The sequence below is a fragment of the Rattus norvegicus genome, chromosome 17, assembly GCF_021556685.1.
Source record: "Rattus norvegicus strain SHRSP/BbbUtx chromosome 17, alternate assembly SHRSP_T2T, whole genome shotgun sequence".
Lineage (NCBI taxonomy): Eukaryota > Metazoa > Chordata > Mammalia > Rodentia > Muridae > Rattus > Rattus norvegicus.
In genome coordinates, this window is record NC_141550.1 from 57,628,128 (window position 1) to 57,650,859 (window position 22,732).

Consider the following 22,732-nt stretch of genomic DNA (forward strand, 5'->3'; position numbering starts at 1 on the left):
CTGGCCAGCTCTGCATTTATATCTTAAGATAGGCACAGTAAAGCCGAGAGAAGCAACTAGGAGCCCGTGTATCCTGGCTCTTCTGGAGATGGCTTAGGATTGACACCTCTGTAGAGACCTGGCCCCCCAAGCTTCATGCCAAGGTGTCCAGCATGAGACACTTTAAACCGTAAAGGGAAAGAGCAACTTGATTAAGATTTTTTAAATTGTTTTTATTATTGCAAGATAGATTTAATGTAGCCCAGGCTAGCCTTGAATTTTTTGTTTGCTTGTATGATTTGTTTTGGTTTTTCTAGACAAGGTTTCTCTGTGTATCCTTGGCGGTCCTAGAACTTGTTCTGTAGACCAGGCTGGCCTCAAACTGCATCAGCCTCCCAGGTGCTGGAATTAAAGGCATGCACCACCCAATCTGCTTGAACTCTTTTTTTTTTTTTTTTTTTTTTTTTTTTTTTTTTGAGCTGGGGACCGAACCCAGGGCTTTGCGCTTCCTAGGTAAGTGCTCTACCACTGAGCTAAATCCCCAGCCCCTGGCTTGAACTCTTTTAATTTGACCTTTTTATTATCCTGTATATGTGTGTATAAGGGCAGCATGCTGCTGTCACAATATGAGAGTGTGACCAGTGTGTGTAAGGGCAGCATGCTGCTGTCACAGAATGAGAGTGTGACCAGGACAGCTTTTTGGAACTGGTTCTTTCCCTACTGTTGAGACAGGTATTCCGTGCTAGCTGGCCTTGGAGCATAGTGATTCTCTTCTGCCTTCCACTTGATCACAGGGGTGCTGGGATTATACATGTGAGCCCTTGCCTGTTGATCCACTTGATCACAGGGGTGCTGGGATTATGCATGTGAGCCCTTGCCTGTTGATCCACTTGATCACAGGGGTGCTGGGATTATACATGTGAGCCCTTGCCTGTTGATCCACTTGATCACAGGGGTGCTGGGATTATACATGTGAGCCCTTGCCTGTTGATCCACTTGATCACAGGGGTGCTGGGATTATACATGTGAGCCCTTGCCTGTTGATCCACTTGATCACAGGGGTGCTGGGATTATACATGTGAGCCCTTGCCTGTTGATCCACTTGATCACGGGGGTGCTGGGATTATACATGTGAGCCCTTGCCTGTTGATCCACTTGATCACGGGGGTGCTGGGATTATACATGTGAGCCCTTGCCTGTTGCATTTTGTAGACATTGGTATCAGGGATGAACTCAGGTCCAAGTGCTTTTATCCACAGAGTGATCTATCTACATGGTCTGACTTTGAGTTCTTGACCCTCCTGCCTCAGCCTCTGAAGTAATGGAATTAAAGTACGACCATACCAGGCCTAGAAACTGACTTCTGTCAGACTACAAACTGCTGGTCTGCGGCTATTGACACTTTTAGGAATGAATATTCACGGTTCCTTTCGATGATTTCCTGTTTCTGAAAAGCTGAAATGGAGAGTTGTGTTAAAAAACAAGGGATTTTTTGGGCATGGTGCCACATGCTTGTAATCTTTTACAGTGCTTGTGAGGTGGAGGCAGAAGCAAGGCCAGCTTAGGCGACGTGAGACCCTGTTTCAAACAAACAAACAGCAAGTAATTGCTGAAAATAATGGTGGACAGATTATGGGCAGAGTGGTGTTCAGATGACTGACTTCGGAGTCTAGGAAGTCATGTGGTTTTCTCAGGTACTAAGTTGGCAGCACCTAAGTCATCATGAAGTTGCTTGGTCCTAACCTCACACAAAAATTGGAACCGGGAAATACTTGTTTTGGCCTAGACACCATGAAGCATCTCTGAAACTCTCAGGGCCTGTTGAACAATTGTTAGAGCCTTTGCCCTAGGACCGGTTTGATTGTAATCACCTCCCCTGCATTTAGCTCTCATGTTTATTCCTCAGTTGTCAGTTTTCCATTGATTTTTACAAGTATCAATTAAGCCGTTGTGTGCTAAGTAGTATTTTGAGATCTTTGTAAATACTAATTCACCAAGTCATTTGTTGCAGAGTATATCTATAAACCAGGTTAGCAGTGTTAGCGCTAAACATTGCTTAAACCAGTCCCCAGAAAACACCCATCATGCCAAACTGGATTCCATCACCTGGAAACACTAACTCCCTACCTCCTCCTCCCCTCCTTTCTCCTCTCCTCTCCCTCTCTCCTCCGCCTCCTCCCCCCTCCTTTCTCCTCTCCTCCCCGCCTTCCTCCTCCTCCCAGCACCTGCCGGCCATTGTTCTTTTTACCTGTTGCTTTGTCTGTTCTAGGATCACCAGGTGGATTATGCAGTATTTCTGTTCTCCTCTGCCCCCACCAGTATCTGATCATTGTGCTTGAGTAACATCTTCAAGGTCTCTCCATTTATGGGCTGTCAGAATTTCTTTCTTCTTAAGGCCAGACTGTTTCTCAGTGTGGTATCCTTTTGGTTCATTTGCTCTGCATTGTTTCTACCTTTTGGTTATTGTGACTAAAGGTGCTACAATTAAAGTGAAGTAAAGCACTTTACCATAGTGATTCCGAGGCCCCAGGATTAATCAACTTGCTTAGTGCCTAAGGAGGTAGTAGAATTGGACCTTGAAGCTTCGTAGTACAGGCCTGGAGTTTGAGTTCCAGGACATTGCTTCTTCTGACCACCAGAGAACACAGATCCTGCACATGGAGAAACAGGAAACCTCTGCATGCACAGTGCTGAGGACAGACATATCCCTAGAGAGGCTCGGCCTCAGTGCCAGGTGTCACTTCAGCATTTTGGGAAACTGAAAACTGTTAGCCAAAAAACTAGTAATTTTATTGGGATCTAGTCATATAGTAAAATGCTAACAGGGATGGAGACAAGTGTTCTAGAGCCTAAGTGTAATAGTGCTAAATCTAACTGCTTCACAGTTAGGCAAGAAGTCACTGGAGAATCTGTATAGCAGAATGTCACACCATTTCATGGTGTACAATAAAAGTCATTGTGAGACTCAGTCAGGATTAAGTCCATAGCAGCTGTGACTGGGCGTTGGCTGGGGAGTGGGGGAGAGCAGAGTGTGGTAGAGGTCAGTGACCACGGCTGCCTATGCCTGTGATGCTTCACTTCACTCTCCTTTTTTGTGATGCTTTGTACCTTAATTTGCATGGTGGGTACTGGCCTTTGTATATCTTTGGTATTTTTGTAAGGTTTTAAAGGACCAGTGGGTAGCATATGACTAACATGTACATGTGAACTGTTTTTCACGCAGTCAGCTGAGATCACTGCAGGACATTTCCCTGTGGAAGTGTGCCGTGAGTTGTGCTGGTGAACGAGGAAGAATTGCTGAAGCCTGCCCCAGTATCCTTAAACTAATTTTGGATTCGGCACCTGTGCTTGACACCATTGGTTGATGAGTTAAGTACATTCCCAGACCCTTTTGCCTGTAGGTATGGCCCATGAGATGAAAATTGTTCAATATAATTTTCTGGTACTGGGGAGGGGATTTTTACTTTTTTGAGACAGGGTCTTCCTCAGTAGTTCATGCTAGCCTTGACCTCACTATGTATCTGAAGGTGGCCTTGAACTCAATAGTTCTCACTCAGCTTTCCCAAGTGCTGGTATTATAGTGTGAGTCTCCATGCTTAGCTCTTAAAATGGAATTTTGTAGGTGGGCCCCCTAGCAAGGGGACAGAGTTGGTTGGCGTCCCCCTGTTGTGTTGGTCTCTGGTGCAGGTGGGATGCCCAGGCTTCCTCAGTTGCTCTTCAGGTGTGAAGAGAGCTACCCTGCAAAGCTGAGAGCCTCGTGGATATGGACATGTGATAAGTTGGCACGTTTGGGTTTGCAGATTGTGATGCTCCTTGTGTCTCTCCCCACCTGTTTCCTCCTGAGATTGATAGCTTTCCAGCCATAGCCCTGGAGGGGTGAAACAGGCTCTCCATGTTTGTGAAATGTTTTAGTGAATGTTTTTGAGATAGTGTCTCATGCTGTTATCCCAGGCTGTCCTGGAACTGAATATGTAGTTAGGCTGGCCTTGAAATTGCTTCAGCTTTCCTACTGAGGTTACTCATCTGAGCTACCACAACTGTCTGTCTCCATATTTCATCTGTGTTTAATGTTTATAGTTATATTGTGGGATATATCAAATTGGACTCTGGATGGCGGCTGACAGGTAGTCTTGGCTAGTCTATACATGTGATAGTTGTCTACTCTGGGCCTTGGATTTTCTCCTGAGGTAAAGGTGAATCAGCAGGTGAATGTAGCACTTGTTATTGTAGTACCAGACAGAGGCAGGGCCGTCATGAATTTGAAACAGCTCTCAGCTTCCTGATGACTTAAGGTACAGCTGCTATTCTCATCCTTAAGACTTTTCTTCCTTCGGCGGATGCTCTGTCTCTTTTATAAAAGGTCCCGTCGTTCAGTGAAGTGCTTGTGTACCTTCAGCTTCTCTCAGAGACTATATGTTGGGGTACAATTGGACCCCAACCCGCTTCTCCTTCCCCACACTGCTCTCTGTCTTCTCCTGCTCATTTAACACCTAATTCAGTCAGGTCTGATGGTTATCTCAGTCATGTGCCACAGTGAGTCACTTCTAGCCAACTTAGACCATAATTTCTATACCCAGTAAACAGCTGTACCGTGTACCTGGCTGGCTCTGTCTGTCCACAGCTGTACCGTGTACCCGGCCGGCTCTGTCTGTTCACAGCTGTACCGTGTACCCGGCCGGCTCTGTCTGTTCACAGCTGTACCGTGTACCCGGCCGGCTCTGTCTGTTCACAGCTGTACCGTGTACCCGGCCGGCTCTGTCTGTTCACAGCTGTACCGTGTACCCGGCCGGCTCTGTCTGTTCACAGCTGTACAGTGTACCCGGCCGGCTCTGTCTGTTCACAGCTGTACAGTGTACCCGGCCGGCTCTGTCTGTTCACAGCTGTACCGTGTACCCGGCCAGCTCTGTCTGTTCACAGCTGTACCGTGTACCTGGCCGGCTCTGTCTGTTCCTTTACTTCCTGCATCTGGCAAATCCTCCTGGCTGAACCTCCATCTTGGGTACTCAGCCTGGTATTTCCACCTGCTCTCATGCTGAGGTGGGATCCAAACCTGCTGTGAGGATGTGCTGCCAATTTTTATGTCACCTTGATACAATCGAGAGTCATTGAGAAGATGGAGCCTCCCTTAAGTAGGGTATTTTCTTACTTAGTCATTGATGGGGGAGAGCCCAATCCATTGTGAGTAGTGCCATCCCTGGGCTGGTGGTGCTCTAAGAAAGCAGGCTAAGCAGGCCATGAGCAATCCAGTAAGTAGCTCTTCCCCACGGCCTCTGCATCAGCTCCTGCCTCCAGGTTCTACCCAGTTCCTGCGTTGGCTTCCCTCAGTAGCCTTTGGTTCAGGATAGGGTAGAAATGTGTGGCAGATGCCTGGTTACATCTGTGACTGCCTTGTGTGGAGAAGGCTTCCTAGTAGATTGTCAGCGATCTCTATCTATAAAATCGTCTTTGTTTTGGAACCTTTAACGTTTTTCTTTCCGAACAGTAAGCTACAGAATTTTGTTTTTATCAACCCGTTCCTCCCCAAGTTGTTTTTGGCCATGGTGTTCATCACAGCAGTAATAACCCTAACTAACACAGCAGACCATCTCTCTTTTGTTTCCCTATATTTCTTGGCTCCACTTTGCAGCTGAGTGACTTCCCAGAGACTCACGTCAGTTTCTGGTACTCTGCTCCAGCTTCTCTAGTAGTCTCGTTTCTGGTAGACTAGTAGACTTCATAATGAGGGCTGGCCTCCAAGGCCTAGGCTAGAGGTTGAAATCCCTTTGGCAAACTTGTGTCTCCAAACAAAAATTCATTACAATCCTTAACATTAGCAAAATAACAGTAATGAAGTAGCGATGAAAATAATTTTATGGTTGGGACTCATCACAGCATGAGGAAGTGTATTAAAGAGTCACGGCATTAGTTATACTGGCCTAGGTGTCCGTCTTTCCAGGTGTGTTGGACGTGACTGTTCCCACTCTGACCTCAGCTGTGGTGATTGTTGTGCCCAAGATGCTTAGGACTCTTCCAGGTTGTATTTCCTAGGTGGCCCTAGTTTTCTGCTCAAGTTGCCCATAGGTTTTGCTTTCACTTGTATCCATATGACCACACCCCTTCCTTCCTTCCTTCCTTCCTTCCTTCCTTCCTTCCTTCCTTCCTTCCTTCTTTCCTGCCCTGCCCTGCCCTGCCCTGCCCTGCCCTGCCCTGCCCTGCCCTGCCCTGCCCTGCCCTGCCCTGCCCTGCTCTGCCTGCTAAGCACAGGGAATTTCAGACTTACAGGAGGTGTTAGCTATGGACTGTTTCCCTGATGAGCCTGTGTTCTTGGCCCTTGTAAATAACCCTTGTAGAGTAGCAATAGTAATTCCCAACATATCAGGTGGGAATGCTAGGATGTCCATTAGCCTATGGCCTGAGACTGTTACACTGTGACCTCCTTAAAAGCATAGCTGTTGATCCTTAAGCCTCAGTGCATGTGTGATGGTTCCAGAGTCTTATTCTAAGTTTGTGGTCCTGAACCAGAGATAAATTACATTGCAGACCTTGAGTTCACAGCCCCTTTCTTGCCTGTGTTGCTGCTACCCTCATATTCTCTGGGATGGTGCTGTTTAGATTTGTGGGTTTAGGACTGGTGCTATGGAGAGAAGGATGGGCGGGCTCTCTCTCTCTCTCTCTCTCTCTCTCTCTCTCTCTCTCTGTGTCTGTGTGTGTGTGTATGTGTGTGTACATGTTTGTGTTTAAGGCAGTGCTGAAGGCAAGGCCCGATGGTATTCAGTATATCAGAGACAGCATATTTCTGCTGTCTGTCACTGTCTTCTGGGTTTTGTTTTTTTTTTTTTTCTGTCAGACAGTCCTGCAGGAGTTTGTAGCACTTGGTTGTATTTTGGTTATTATGCTTGTCTCACATTTTGAAAAACAAAAATGAGTATTTTGGCTTTTGAATGAACCAAGGTACTAGTATTTCTCTGTCCTGTTTTGCTGCTAGAGCTAGGACTCAGAACTTTGGCTATTTAGATAAGTACTATACTGCTGAACTCGATCTATCTATTAGATAATTTAAAAGGTGAAGACATTCAAACTAGTGGGTGCCCAGTGAGAAGGTAAAAATCCCCATCCTGCCAGGAGCATTGGCACACACCTTTAGTTACAGCACCTGGGAGGCGGAGGCAGGCAGATCTCTGAGTTCAAAGGCAACGTAATCTACAGAGTGAGTTCCAGGACAACCAGGGCTACACAGAGAAACTCCCACCCTACCTCTAAAAAAGAAAATCCCCATTCTAGAATTAGAGTGATATTAATTCTATCTTTGGTGAGTCTTTTGAAATTACTTTTTCTTAAAATGTGTGTTTAGATATTCGAGTTGTAGATTTATCCAAAAACTTGTTGTCAACTTGGGATGAAGTGATTCTTATTGCAGAGCAGCTCAAAGACCTGGAGGCTCTGGATCTCAGGTATGGACTCTGCATGCCTTCTCTGACACCTGACAGACACTTTCTGAGCAGCGCTGGCTGACTAGACTTTGCTGACTAGACAAGGCAGTCTTCACATGGCCCCTTGAGGTGCAAGAAGGAGGAATGTATCTGTGTCCCAATCAGTTGGAAGGGGTGGGTCTTCATAGCTTTTAAACCTGACCATGAAAGGGGGACTATGGTCCATGTGATCTCAGCAGAGGAGAGGGGTTAGAAGTGAATGTGCTTATTTGGAATTACTGTTTAATTCTTTAGAAATACGTTGTTCATTGGGACACTACTTAATCTAGTTTTGATAAAGATTATAATTTCTCTACCTTGTTTACTAATGCCACATTTTCTAAGATCTTCCCAAATATTTGATTAGTTTAATCTCAGAACCTTACTTTTCAAGGGTTCAACTAGGCTGGTCCATCCATCCTTCCTTCCCTCTCTCCCTCCCTCCCCTCCTTTCTTCCTTCTGATGGTGCTAGGAGCTAAGCCCAAGTTTTTGTGCTTCGTAAGCTCTACCAGTGAACACATCCCAACCCTTCTCTCCTTGCCTCCTAAGTGCTATGCAGGTATGCTTTATCAGGCTAAGGAAGACACATAGAGTAGACAGTCAGGCTTAAAGGCACCCCAAATAGAGCAAATGGGTATAAGTCAACTTCACATGTCTGAGGAAACCTCAAGCTTCACCCACCTCCGTGAGAACCCCTCTCAAATCTTCAGTTTAAACCCCAGACTGTTGATGTCAATGTATTGGGTCTGCTGTGTAGAGTATTTCACATCTCCTTTTTCTTCTCAGTGAAAATAAACTGCAGTTTCCCTCTGACTCACCAACTCTAACTAGAACATTTTCTACTCTGAAGACTTTAGTCCTGAACAAAACAGGAATAACGTGGACTGAGGTAATCATATTTGCTTTATTACACAGGAATAAGTGGTTACAATTTTGCTTTAAAAGGGAATTGAAACCTAACTGGCTTCATTTCAATCAGCTTATTCTAAATAGTAGAGTGCTCTCAACTTCATCACAGAGGAGAGTAATCCTTTGGTGAAGTGGGATTTTCGATCTGGTAATCCGTGTTCTTTCTCAGCCTGTTCCTGTCTCTTAGCTCATATGTGTTGCTTGGGAGTCTTGAACACGGATGCTTACAGTGGCAGATATTAAATATGCGGAGTTTTAAAAGTCATAATGCTGGCTCCCTTAGGTGACTGCAGACGTTTTTAGGGCAGAGCATGCAGTAGAGTGTTTCACCTTTTCCCTTTATGCAAGCTTGTCCCCATCATCCACAATTCTGGGATGATCGGCTTGTGAATAGCCACAGGTTTCGTTGGCACAGAGGCACCTGGTATATATGCTTCTGTCTTTCCTGGGCCCCTGATTTTGGAGGATCTCCTGCCCTCTTCTGGCGTACAGAGCCTGAGGATAGGAAAACACTTAGCAACTGAGGTGGGTTGGGGAGGATGGCAGTACAGTTCAAGGGAAAACTCCAGAACCAGTGAGACATCTGTGTGCTCAGCATGCTCTTTACATGTCCAGTGCTGTCAGGACTGAGGTGTATGCCTGCCAGGATCAGTCTCCTAGTCAGTCGGTTGTGACCACCAGCATTCCTTGCTCCTTTGTGAAGCATTTCCTAAGCTGGGTGCTGACTTAGCCATTGGCTTAATAGTGCTAGAATGTCTGCCTGTAGCTGTTCAGTGTGGTCATTCATCCTCCTGCACCACTGCTTGGTGCCCAAGTACAGCTCAGGCTGTCCTCAATGCAGGGAGTTCCCGTGAGGCGCCAGCAGGGGCTGCCAGACACTAGTTCAGTTTCCTTTCCAGGTGCTGCACTGTGCCCCTTCATGGCCAGTCCTCCAGGAACTTTACCTCAAGTCTAACGGTATTTCCATTTCAGAAAGGTAATGGACTTTGCTTCAATGACCCTATTGCTACTTCGTTAATTCTGAATAAGGTCTCAGGTCCAGCACTACCTTTTAGGAAGATCTGCAGGTACAGCACATACTCGTTACTCAGTGTCGACTAAAATATCAGAGAAGACTCATCAAAGACACCTAAATTAAATATTTGAACTTTATAAGTTTATGTAAACAAATATCTTAGATTCTGATAAACCCAAACTAAATATTAGAATTTATTAGTTTTGCATACATATTAGGTTTTCTGGTTCTCAGAGGAGTACAGGGTATAACAGTTACTTTTTTTGTTTCTTCCTTTCTGTTTTTTTAAACTAAGTAGTAAGAGCTGGAGTACATGCTTGTAGATAAGGCAGAAAGATCCTAAGTTTAAGGTTATCCTAGGCAACTAAGCAAGACCCTATCTCAAAATACCGTTAATATTGTAGAGCATGAGTCTAGCATGTACACGGCTGTAGGTTCTTTTTTATTTAAAAATTGAGATATTCATTTTTATTTTTGTGTAAGAATGTTTGCCTGAATATATACCTATATACCACATATATGCAGTGCTTAAGGAGGCCAAAAGAGGGTGTCTGAACCTCTGGGACTGGAGGAAGAGGGTTTAAGTCACCATGTGGGTGCTGGGGATTGAACCTTGGTTCTCTGGAAGAGCAGCCAGTGTTCTTTAACCACTGAACCATCTCACCAGCCCCTGAGTTCATTCTTTAGTATTGCAAATTTTTAAAGTAAGTAACAGATTTTTTCTTATATTGTGTGCATATATGTATATGGTGTTTGTGTGTGAGTTTTCAGGCGTGTATGGTTGAAGGATACACGCCTTCAACTTTGAGAACTTTGAGGTTCTTTCCACTGTGGGCTCCAGATGTTGAGTACAAGTTGCCAAGATTGAGCACTGAACCGTCTTGCTAGCCCTAGTTGCTTGTTTAGAGACAAGGTCTCATTACAGCTCAGGTTGGCCTCAAACCAGTTGTGTCAAGTCTGACCTTCAGCTTATAATCTGCCTCCACCTTCCTAGTACTGGGATAGGTGGCTGTGCCTGGCAAATGGAAGATCATTAGTTGGTAATATCTGCTTGAGTCAATTGTACTATAGTGTATGTGGTGGCACATATCCTTAACCACAGCACTCAGGAGGCAGAGGCAGGTAGATCTCTGTGAGATAAAGACCAGCCTGGTCTCCAAAATGAGTTTTGAAACTGTTTCCTAAAGAACAACAACAAAAAAATTGATTTTCCTTTTTTAAAATTAATGTGTAATCTGTGTGAATGTATGTAAGTGCCCGAGGAAGCCAGAAAGGGGTATCAGATTTCCTAGAGTTGGAGTAACAGGCTGCCTGACACGGGTGCTAGGAACAGAACTTGCAAGAGCAGCAAATGCTCTTAAGCACGGAGTCATATTTCTAGGCTCTCATCTCCCCCTTCCAAACTATAGTTTTTGACATTTATTTAGACTGTGTAGTTGTTTGGGTGTGTGTAGGTATGTGGAAGTCAAAACAATCTGTGAGAATAAGTTCTTTTGGGAGATGGGACTCAGGTCATCCGGCTTGTTAGCAAGTACCTTTACTAATAACTGAGCCATTTCTCTGGCCCGTCATCTCTCTTTTAAGATAATATCATTAAATAAATATGTGAAAGAAAGTCAAAACTGAAAAACATCTTCAGTTGAGTTGGTTCAGACTATAAAGCTGCATTGTATAGAATGGTTTCATTTGTGAAGGCAAATACAGGCATTTTTCCTCCATTATCAAGGGCAGGATAGGGTCCTGACTGCCAGCATTTCAACACAGCATCCCTTGGGTTGGCCTTTTTTTTTTTTTTGGGCCAGATCCACCAGGTACTCTTTATTTTAAGCTCTTGTCTTTGTAAACAAGAGATAATCCATATTGAAAAAAAAAAAAAAAGTTCTTTTCCACTACAGGCCAGTGAATGCCCTGCAGAACCTGAGGTTACTAGACCTTTCTTCCAACCCATCAATTGATGAAAGCCAGCTGTGCCTGATAGCATATCTCCCAAGGTAATCCCTTAAAATTTACCTGTTAAAGATCCATATCATTTTTAGGGAATGAATTGTCATATGTCAAATACGCCTTTTGAATAGATATAGAATGTAGCTCTTAAACTGGGCAAGTCCCTCAGGGAATTTTAATTGAACTCTCCTAGAGAATGTGCTTGTCCCTTACGCTGTGTGGACTCGTAACCAGATAATCTGCAGCTGCAAAAATGGGTCTGGTGGGGACACCTACATCTCCACTTAGGACTTGACAGAACAGCAAACAATCCAGAGGGCTGTGGGGGCACAATCACAGGGTCAGCCTTCTTTCTGGACCTTGTGTTTCACAATAGGATGAAAACCCAAGGTAGAGGAAAAGACTTGATAGTGTAGTCTAGTAGATGCCCCAGAAGACTTTGTAGTGTCCTGTGTAATCAAATTTAACATTTTCATTTCAGATTAGAACACCTACTCCTTTCTGACATTGGACTTTCTTCTATACATTTTCCAGATGCTGAAATTGGTAAATAAGATTAGTAATGTCCCTCCCTCCTTGTTAGCTGTTTCTTTCACTCCTACTGTGCAGTTTCATTTTTATTGTTTTAGGGTGCAAAACATCCATGTTCCCGGCCTTGACGTACCTCATAGTCAATGACAACCAGATATCAGAAGTAAGAACTACCTCAGTGTGCAGGGCACAATACTGCTTGTCTTCGCTTGCACATAAAGTCTGAAGGTTCCTTCTGCCAAAAAGGTTAAACTAGGGCCCTGGAGACATGACACTCAGTGGTTAGGAGTACTGGTTGCTATTGCAGCCAACCGGGGTTCAGTTTCCAGCCAACACCTCTTCTGGACGCCTTTGCTCACTATACTGTGTACTAAAAGTCCTTCCAGGGGTGGGTTGGTATATGATGCTTCTTGTACCTTAGATGAGAGCTCGGCCATTTTGCTGGTAATATGAAATGTGGCCTGACACATTTCTTTCTTCCTTTGTTGCTTCAGTGGTCATTTATCAATGAGCTGGATAAATTACAGAGCCTGCAGGCCCTGTCCTGTGCTAGAAACCCTTTGACCAAAGGAGACAAAGCAGAGGAGATCATCATTGCCAAGATTGGTCAGCTGAAGACCCTGAACAGGTGTCAGGTAAACAGTCGCACCTTAACCTCTGTTTTCGTTCTGGAGAGGAAGTCTTATTGGTATCTCTGCTGGCCTCAACTTCTGGACTCAGCAGTCGTTCTGATTCAGCCACCAGAGTAGCTAAGACTACAGGAGTACTAGGTTAAAAAAAATTTTAAGACTAGAAAACAAATGACAAGGACCTTAAAAGTAGGTTACATTTGGATATTATAAAGTGGTGAACAGGTGCATTTTGGTTGATATTCTTTGCCAACTCCTTGGAAGAGCGAGGGTTATTCTTAGGTCAGCACCAGATCAGTCTTACTGTGCTGCCGAAACAACAATGGTCATATACGGAATGGTGGAGTGGTAGGCACTTTATCCTGTGTCCTTGAGAAGGAAGATCCAAGGTTCAGAGCATGTCTCATTTCTCCTTGTTCCCTCCAAGAGTGAGACTTCGATGCCTAGGTACACCCTGATGTTTCCTAGGGGAAGCCAGCTATTGTAGCTCACACCAAGAGAGGTGACCTTAGGCACATAGTACAGATATTATCATGAAATTTTCAAAACGGGGGCTGGAAAAGAGTATTTGTTCTTGCAGTGAATCCTCATAGTGATCCTTAGTGTCTCTAACTCCAGTTCCAAGGGATCTAATGCCCTCTTCTGGCTTCCTCAGATACTACCAGGCATGTTGGTGCAATACATAAATGCACCAAAAATATGTAAAATCAAAATTACTCTTTTTAAAAAAGAAAATTATGAAACTTGAATTTAAAATTACATTACTTGTGTGTGGGGAGAGGGAGGGTCGTGCATGCTAGTGGGCATACAAAGATGAGAAGACAGCTTGGCAGTTCTTCTACCACACATGGAGACCTGAGGAGCTGAACAATGTTCTAGGCTTCAGGCAAGTGTTTTAACTGCCGAGTCACCTTGCTGGCCCTGGTTATTACTTCTTTAGAAGAATGTGCAAGCACTTGGGGATGTAATGGTTAGTAGGTCTTCAGGGTTATTTAATAGTCTTTTTAACTTAAAATGCATTTGAATTTTATTTTGAGATTGAGTCTCTAGCCCAGGCTGGCTTTGAATGCCTTACAGTTCTGCATCAGCTCTTGAAATGCTGGGTTTGCTGGTAGTGGTGGATGCCGCTATTCCCACCTTAGAATTCTTGAATAAACTTCTGAGTTCTCTGTGTTAGAAAAGGAAGGGTGTGGTTGGGGCTAAGGATTTTGCTTAGCATTGAGGGCAAGGCCCTGGGTTTCTTTGGTTCTCAGTTCTAAAACGGGGTTGGGGGCTGGGTTGGTGTAAAGTGTAATGACCACCCCTCACCATTTTATTGTCTCTGCATGGGCACCAAAGGACGGGGTAAAATCTGAGTAACTCACTAAAAGATGCTTTAAAAGACTTCTATTTTACATCAATGCAGATTCTTCCAGAGGAAAGGCGTGGTGCTGAGCTTGATTATCGAAAAGCCTTTGGAAAAGAATGGAGAAAGGCTGGTGGACACCCAGATCCAGACAGAAACAGGCCAAGTGCAGAGTTTCTCTCGGCCCATCCAAGATACCAGCTTCTCTGCTGCAGTACGTCCAGGTAGCCCGTGGGGACTCCAGCTGGAACAGGTCTGATGTGGTAGTGCAGGAAGGCTGTGCTTTGTCTTCTGCTTTGGGGGCTCTTTGCTCCCCTTTTGAAGGGGCTATGGGCTCTTTCTTGAGGCAGATACTAAATTGGCAGTATCAACATGTGTTCCCTAGAGACCCGCATTGGTGGGAGGAGGGGATTGGCCCCTTTAAAAATTGGCAGTACTCCAAGGTCATCTCAAGCACTGGAATTCTCTAAATCTCCCAGGGTTGCAAGTTCATAAATAAACTATTGTTCTTCCCAAGTCCCCATCCTAAGATCTTATCCTGTATTGTTTGTCATCCAGTGTTCACAGTGGTTAAATTAGCACTCTTGTTGGGCCCTGGGCTTTGAAGCAAAGGATTGGGCATCAGGCATCCACTTCGTTGTGACTTCATTTTTATCATTCCATGGCTCACATTTAGGCCATTTTTCTTTTCATGTATGTCCTAATACAAGCAGCTTACTGCATAAATGTTTCAGCTGGAACATTATGGCAGGAAGACAAACTACCTGTGGGAATTACTTTCAAATTAGTCCATTAGCTGGCCCAATTTCCTGGCCAATCTAGGTAAATTCTGAGTCGCTTGAGGATGAAGGGAAGGTTCAAAGCAGCCTGCAGGTGCTTCTTGCTGCCAAGTGTGTGCAGGGAGGAGACAGCAGTCGGCCGGGCACAGCGGGGAAGCACAGCAGCGGCTTCTCCTCCTCTGCAGTTTCTCTTCAGTCACCTCAGCCCACCTCAGCCCACACCAAATGGAGAGTCCAGACACCAGAAATGTCTTAACCGCACACCATCCTAAGCAGTGTGCTACAGTTGTCTCACCCAGCACAAGACTGTCTCGGTGTAGTGTCCCATGCTGTGTGTGCTGTCTGCCCTGAGTCATTCAGTGATTCCGAGAGTCAGCAGGAAGAACCCCAAGGTGTCACAGTGCTGTGACACGGGCTTTACTTGAAAATACCCCATCACAGATGAAGACAGTGCCATGTTTCGGTTTGGTTTGGTTTTTTGGAACAGTTTTTCTCTGTAGCCCTGATCTCAAACTCAGAGATCCACTTGCCTCTGCCTCCTGAGTACTGGGCTTAAAGGCATGTGCCACCATTACCTGGCCAGGGCCATGATTCTTAAACTGCAAAGCAGCTGTGAAATGGACTTACTGACATTTAAACGTACAGAAAGATGTCCTGAAAGAGCAGGTTCGCTTCCGTGACAGCGACAGGAGTGCTTGTTCTCCTAGTGTCTGATGTACGATCATAGGTGTTAAAATGCAGAGCTTGGGTCTGTCTCCGTCTGTTCAGGTTCAGATGGCCACTGGCCGTCCACTGGCCTAGGACGTGTCCCACAGACAAGGGGAGCTTCTGCTGTGTGGCAGGTACAGGAGTGGTCTGCAGCTGCACTGTGTCTGGCTAAAGCTTGATTGGGTCCTATGAATTCTGTCCAGATCATATATATATGGTTTCTCTCGGAACCCTGAAGGAAAGTGCATTTTCAAAACTGAAAACAAGTACTAGTTGGAAGGTTTTGAAAGCATTGGGATAGTACTCAGAATAGAACAAACACATACAGCTACAAATAAGATAATATACGTAGGGAGGGACTGTTCATCTCTCCTGACCACCCAGCAGGCAGCCCTGCAGGAGAAGGCTAATCAATCAGTGATGCTGGGTTGGTCCTAGGAAGAGGCTCTGTTCACACTAACATTCTTCACTTACTGTGGCCTCTGGCTTTTTGTTTCTTCCTAAACAGAATATGGTGCACCTGAAGATGAGGAGCTCAAAACACAGCAGCCATTCATGCTAAAAAATCAGCTACTAAGTAAGAATTCTTTTAGATTTGCTCTGAGGTCTTGGGTAGGAAGCAAATGGTGATGCCTTGCTTGATAGGGATAAAGTGTGCTTCTCTTAGAAAAGTGGTCCTCAACCTTCCTAATGCTGCAACCTTTAATACACTTTCTCATGTTGTGGTGACCCCAACCATAGAGTTATTTTCATTGCTGCTTCATAATTGTAATTTTGCTTCTGTTGTCAGTCGTAATGTTAAATATCGTTGTTTTCCAATGGTCTTAGGGGACTCCTGTGAAAAGGTCATTCAAGCCCCAAGAGATCACATCCCAAAGGTTGAGAACCACTGTCAACTCCCAACTCACCCAGTCTGTGCTGAGCATTCTGGCAGCTTCTATACTGCAGATTCACTGAATGGCCTTCTAGACGTGGGAGGGAGCAGAACAGTAAAACATGCTGTGTGTGTCCTATATGTAGAACTGCGGCTAACCCAACAGGAAGGAGTATGGAAGGAAAGAAAAGTAATAGAATCCTGGGTCAGCTGTTTGGGACAAAAATCTTGTTATGTACCAGGCTGCTGTGTACTTAATATCCTCCTCCTCGAGCCTCCGCAATTCTGGGACCATGAAACCATGAAAGTATTTTTCTGGTTTTTGAGACAAGGTCTCACAGATGGCAAGTGTCAAGGCTGGCCTTGAATTTGTGGCAGTCCTACCACAGCCTTCCAAGATTGGATTACAGCCTGGAATTATCACTCAGCTTTATGGAAATATTAATAGAAAATTAATAAGACCCACTTATGAGGATTGAGTCAAGTTGTATCAAACTGCTGCATTATCTGGCAATGTCTTGGCCTGTACATTTTTATTTACTGGTGCTAAAGGCCTTCTGACTGAGGCCTTGTGTATACAACATATGTGCTATACTCAGAGGCAAAAGTCCCAGTTCTACATGCATGTGTGCTGTAAATCCCTGCTATGGTGGTTATCAATCTTTTCCTCTTTTTCCTTAAAGCACTGAAGATAAAATGCTCAAATCAACCTGAACAACAAATATTAGAAAAGCAGTTGCCAGGTAAGCGCACACCTGTCTCTGCTGTCCACGTACCTGTGGACACTGGACACTGGAGCACTGGTACAGCTAGCTGGAAAGTGAACTTTTAGTTCATGTAGACCTAGAACTTAGGGTGTCTTCATTAGGGCTTAGGCTAAAACATAACAGAGTTCCAGTTTCCTGTATGCCATCAGCATATCTGAAAAACAATTTTATTAAAATTTGCAAGGTCCCTGTCTGTTATGGTGGTGGGTTTTGTTTGTTTTGAGACAAATTGTCTTGAACTCAGATACCTGCCTGACTTTCTGCTTCCCAAGTGCTGGGGTCACAGGTCACACCTGAGCCTGTGATCATGTGATCAGCCATAGGAATGAGGACTTGAGTACTTAGACCCTTAGAGGAATCACTACGCAGATTGATGCTCTGGGGCTTTTGTCTTAGTGCTTTTAAACAACTTGTGGAGAAAGACTGTTTTTCAGAATCCTTAAAAAAATATTTGTACTGCTGGAACTGAGTTAGTACTAGGAAAATAAATGCTTTTGTATCAACATAAATGACCTAGACTTGCATGACACAACTGTCCACAGCTAAAGACTGGTAGGTTAGGTTTAAAGCCAGAAGAAATGAATCCATTTCCCTATTTGCCTCATGATTTTAAGTCTGCGTCCATCAGACAAAACAAGTTTGCACATGGAAATCTAGCTGCATTCAGAAGAGAACTTTTCTGAGTAGCCATCCAGTTTAGGGCTGATTGCCCACAATTTCTCTATTTTTTTTAAAAATAGAAATCCAATTATCTATTACTGTGGTATGACAAATTAACACTGTCTATTAACTGTTTTCTTGTTGCTCTGAAAACATTCTCAGGTAATGTAAGGAAGGTTTGTGCTGTTCATGTCATGAAGGGATGAAGTCCGCCATGGCAGGGCACAGTGTTGGGGGGATGGCAGTAGTCACAATAGGTCCACACCAGGGAAGCAGAGCCATGCTGGCATTCAACCCGCTTTCTCCAATCCTTCCCTCCTTGTCCAGTACGGGATCCAATCCACTCTAGACACAATAAATTTGGTCAGGCACATTCAGGGTACTATAGCTGTTGAAGTGGGTCAAAAACAAGAAAAGGCTAGTTTACTCTAAAATAGAGAAGATTTATTATCACAAGTCGCATAAAAACAAAGCATTTATAAAAACAATTTTATAGAAAAATAATTGAGTACATAGTGATATTTGTGGTACATCACACTATTGCTGTACTTTCAGCTAAAGCTTCAGAGAAACTACTATTCTTAATCAAAATATCCACTATTACCTCAACCTGTCTTTGGGAAGAAGTTCCTACTATGTTCTTAACTGACCAGAGCAGTTTCTTTCCAACACCTAGTGGTCATATGTGTGCACATCCTGATGGTGACTGGATACTCAGGCTGGGAGGGACCAGCAACCACTCAAGTCCATGCTGTCTTCTAAAGGGAAAAGAAGGCTGAGAGGTGCCTCTCAAGGCCCCCACTCCAGCAGCCCCTTAGCAAAGTATCACAAAGGACTATATTTTGTATATTTTGTCCTCTTCAGTGAGATAATTATTTCTGGTTATTCAGATTGAGGAAGAAATAGTAAATGCTACTAAAAATGGTATGACACCCCACTGTCAAGCCCACTTAGATCAAACACTGGCTCCATTCTTTTGTTAAAAGAATCACCTGGTAGAATGACTTAAACCTTCCACCAATGGCTGCCTCACCTAAGCTGTTTCTACTTGTAGTCATCATTTAAAGGTTTCTTTTCTTTGATAGACTCCATGACAATTCAAAAGGTAAAGGGACTGCTGTCACGTCTTCTCAAGGTTCCTGTGTCAGAACTTCTGTTGTCCTACGAAAGTTCCAAGGTACGTTGTAAGCAAAGACACAAAGCTAAGCTTCGTTCTCCACAGTACTGTGAGCCTTTCATAACACGTTCTAAATGGAGGCAGCCTTTGCCTTCACAACTCACCTGCCATTGGAGGGTGACGTGAATAATAACATGCACCCTGTCCTTCTACTCCCCATTTGATTCTAATTTTAGATGCCGGGCAGAGAAATCGAACTAGAAAATGACCTGCAGCCATTACAGTTTTATTCTGTGGAGAATGGAGACTGCCTACTGGTGCGCTGGTAGCAGGCCAACCGTGAGAGTTAAGGCTGGAATGTGTACACCAGAAACAGAACCTCTGCCCTCACAAATGATGTTGTTTTGTTGGGAAAAGACCATTCGGTTGTTTATTAATAGAATAATAAAGGCTTTGATTACTATTGGTTTTCCTGCCCTTTTTGTTTTCATAGCTTACGGCATTCCACTATGTGAAGATGTAAATATGAAGTAGAAAGTCTAAATCTAGTAGAGTTAACATCTGCTGGGGGCTGCTTATCTTCTAAAAAATGATTTAAACAGTGATTGGTTGGTCATTCTGAGAAGTGTCCTTTAAGCTGAGAAAACACATCTTCAAACCTGCCACATACTTTCTCTTACATTATGCCTGAACTGAGCCTGTCTTCCACAGATCACCACCTCCTATTCAAGCTTCGGGACAGACATGAGGCAAGGCAGAGTGCCTTCCTACGCTACTTCCTGTGACACTGAACCCTGAGCTGTTTACTTTTACTCATACTCACAAAAACAGTTTAGGGGGAGTAAATGTCTCAGTGCTAAGCTGAGCCACTCAGGATTTACATTAAACTATAAAAGAAAACATGATGTGTATGTAAATAGACATCTTTAAAGATAGCAAACTTCAGTTTACAACACTTCCTTTTCAGGGCCAGGTTGTCTGTATCAGAGACCCACACACTGGTATTTCTAGCAGCCCAGACTTTGGTACATGTGGCCCTGTGCCACAAAGCATCTTTGTAGTGTCTTTCTGGCCTAATTAAGTTATGCAGAGCTATTTTGTAATCCCACTTGAGATTCAAATGGAGTTATTTTCTCAATTTGGCCATTTAACCAAAAATGGTAACAATGAGTTACTAATTAGTATAAGTGATCAGAAATTAGCAATATTTTTATAAAATAATTTGGTATAAATAATCTTTCAATTTATAAATAAAAACTTATGCTGCAGTTATCAGTTGATCCATTAAGATCTGTGCAAAACACTAGTAATACCCTGCTAATTACAGCTCAGTACCAGCCACGGCTCTCTTCGGACTTACAACCCCTAGTCTTTGGGGTTATCGTGCTTTTGCTTCACACTGACAAGGATCCCCACACAGTTCCTTCAGTCCCCACAGTTTGCTCAGCTCTTCTGGTGAGTACTGAGGAGAAGACAGCATTCCTGTCTCACAGGTTTTCTCACACAGCCACAGGCTGTCCTGTTGAGAAACAAATATGAAATATGAGACGGAATCAGGAAGGAATATATATAGGACACCTAACTGTACTCTACCAAATCTGAACAACTCATGACATTTGGGGCTGGGGATGACTCCTGATTTTGGAAAAGTGCCATGGCCTTATAGTCCTAGGGATGTGAACACAGAAACTGCTATGTGAAGATTAAGAGTCACCAATGCCACACCACCTCATAAATATGCAGTCACTATATCATCAGTTAAATACAATAGATCCTCAGAGGACTCAGCACATGCAGTTCTATGAAAACAAGTACAGGGAGCACAAATGGATGCTTTCACATTCCCTTCTAGAGAGTATTAGTCCTAACGCAGTGGCAGCAGTGCTCGGATAGGATGTACCATGCCTTCTAAAACCACCTCATTTAAGTATCAAATGCTGTGAGAGTGAAGCTGAGTTCCTCCCATCACTGTGCTATGAGAAGAGCAGGCATGACTCAGATGCCTGACGCAAGTCCCAAGTACTAGACTGCTCATCAGATAACAGAACATGTGCATGAAGAATCAGAATAACAGAACATGTACATGAAGAATCAGATAACAGAACATGTGCATGAAAAATCAAAATAACAGAACATGTGCATGAAGAATCAGAATAACAGAACATGTGCATGAAGAAACACCCTGACTCTAGGAACACAAATCCTGCGTAAGATCGAAGAGTCTTTTTAAACCATGTTGTTTCGTGTCCATGATGGGCACGAGCTGCCGGAACCAGCCTGTGCCTCAAGGGTGCCTGGTGATCCCTATCTCTCAAAAGCACACCTAAATGACGGACTCACCAGTGGCAGCAAAGTGGGTACTCTGCCTTGGGTACAAGGAGAACAAAGCCTTCTGTCCAGGCGGCTCTTCAGCTCCAGAAGGCAGTGTGAATTATTAGGCATGACGGTGCCCATAGGGCAGAACAAAATATGTATGACTATTTAAGGGGGTGGGGTCACAATAAAGGATCGTCACACATCAACCAGCTCCACAAACAGCCTATGGAAACTGCAGGTTTCACAAAGCTCTGATTTGCTGAGAAGACGGAGTGTGGCAGGACCCAAGCTTATTGCTGTCCCTCCTGAATGAGTAAGTGTGGACATGTGGCTCTGAATGGCAGACACTGCATGTCCTGTTTTCTGTACCTTCTACATCCAGAGTAGAAGGTGCAAGAATCCAGAAATCCATACAAAAAATGAGGGAAAAAACTTGTTCCTCCCAGCCCCAGGATTCCTACCTTCCATTCTGGTCTCTGCACACACATCCTGCCTCCACTCCCGCCACCACACCACTGGTCCTTATAAATAAAATTCTAGGTAAAGTCTGCTGTCAGACGAGTTGAGAGGTCTTCTCACTGTCATGTGCCAGAAACTCAAGTCAACAGATTCTAAATTGTAAAACTATAAGGATTTTTTATTAAATACAAAGATCTAATTATTCTTTGAGGGTAAAGAACTTTAATTATAGCATTTCTTTTTTGGTTTTAAACATAGACAAATATGACAAGTTAGTGTCTCAACTTAAAATCACAGCTGGGATGCCAAAGGCTTTTATTTCCTATGCCAAGGGTTGGATGATCACTTGCAAACCTCCAAGAGCCCTGAGGCCAGCATTCCCATCCCTGCTTACCTGGTGTCTTTTAGGTCCTATGGCTGCCATCCAAATGCCCATGCTGACATCTTCACCCTACTCATGGTCAAATGCAAACTTCTTAATGTTTTTGTAATGAAAGGTTCTATGGAGAGTTAACCAACCCAGATCTGTAAGTATGAACTAGAGATGGGAGGCAGGAAGTGCACAGCAAACCCTCTCCTCACATGTACATTCCTCACATCAACACATTGGGCACACTGGTTCCTGACTACATCCAAGCCAGGAGAAAGAAAGCTCTTCCTTAGCTTCTTTCTTATGAACAGAAGTGTAATTCCTCCATAGAATACATTTCCAAATGAAGATTAAAACCAGCAAAAACAGGCTCAAATAAATGTTTGAATGGTCGTCATGGCTAGAGTCTGAGAAGTATCAGGTAAATTCCCTGATCTTTAGAGAGTAGGTCCACAGAGAAAGGACAACCACAGTAAGCTTGCTCTGCTGCAGGGACATCTCAAGACACTGGACTGGATGAATGATCTTGTTACCTGATAGGTCTTTAACCTTCCGGAGTTGCCTGCCAGCCAGTCAACGATATCCTTGGAGATCACATACCCTGACCCACAGGCAAAGGCAGGGTAAGCGGGGCTTGGGTATTCCAGCTCCTGCCATTTTCCAGTTCTGTCCACTGCCCAATTCAACCTGAAACTGAGATGTTACAAAGGTGGCTTCTTAGTAATGGCTAGCCACATCCTTCTACCAGACTACTTTGATCACTACCAACGGGATGACCACGGCAAAATTCCTGCAGCCTAAGGAAAGGAATTATTTATCCACAGGTAGTTTATATAGGTTAGATAAGCTCTCAGTTCCTGAATGGAAGCTAAGAGAAACGA

At 44.0% G+C, this 22,732-nt stretch overlaps 2 protein-coding genes across 29 annotated transcripts in view; one reads left to right on the forward strand and one right to left on the reverse strand.

The window, feature by feature from the left end:
• The window catches only part of Tbce (tubulin folding cofactor E), a 45,512-nt gene extending 26,343 nt beyond the window's left edge, over nucleotides 1-19,169 (forward strand). For 4 of the 13 annotated variants that reach the window (XM_087591080.1, NM_001012161.1, XM_087591081.1 and 1 more), the window contains 13 exon segments: nucleotides 3,203-3,291; nucleotides 7,310-7,409; nucleotides 8,215-8,317; nucleotides 9,237-9,313; nucleotides 11,248-11,343; nucleotides 11,778-11,842; nucleotides 11,926-11,990; nucleotides 12,322-12,462; nucleotides 13,862-14,015; nucleotides 15,797-15,865; nucleotides 16,846-16,905; nucleotides 18,675-18,766; nucleotides 18,943-19,169. In XM_087591080.1, the coding sequence (XP_087447206.1) occupies nucleotides 3,203-3,291; nucleotides 7,310-7,409; nucleotides 8,215-8,317; nucleotides 9,237-9,313; nucleotides 11,248-11,343; nucleotides 11,778-11,842; nucleotides 11,926-11,990; nucleotides 12,322-12,462; nucleotides 13,862-14,015; nucleotides 15,797-15,865; nucleotides 16,846-16,905; nucleotides 18,675-18,766; nucleotides 18,943-19,035 (1,204 nt within the window). In that variant the 3' untranslated portion in view covers nucleotides 19,036-19,169. 13 annotated transcript variants of the gene reach the window in all.
• B3galnt2 (beta-1,3-N-acetylgalactosaminyltransferase 2) overlaps nucleotides 18,000-22,732 on the reverse strand; it is a 48,021-nt gene continuing 43,288 nt past the window's right edge. For 6 of the 16 annotated variants that reach the window (XR_015640720.1, XR_015640717.1, XR_015640725.1 and 3 more), the window contains 4 exons: nucleotides 22,385-22,544; nucleotides 21,876-21,932; nucleotides 21,484-21,600; nucleotides 18,012-20,225 (listed from right to left, as the gene is read on the reverse strand). Coding sequence is in view for 6 of the 16 variants with exons in the window: in NM_001144851.2 (NP_001138323.1) it covers nucleotides 20,085-20,225; nucleotides 21,876-21,932; nucleotides 22,385-22,544 (358 nt within the window). In the remaining 10 variants the exon portion in view is untranslated. 16 annotated transcript variants of the gene reach the window in all.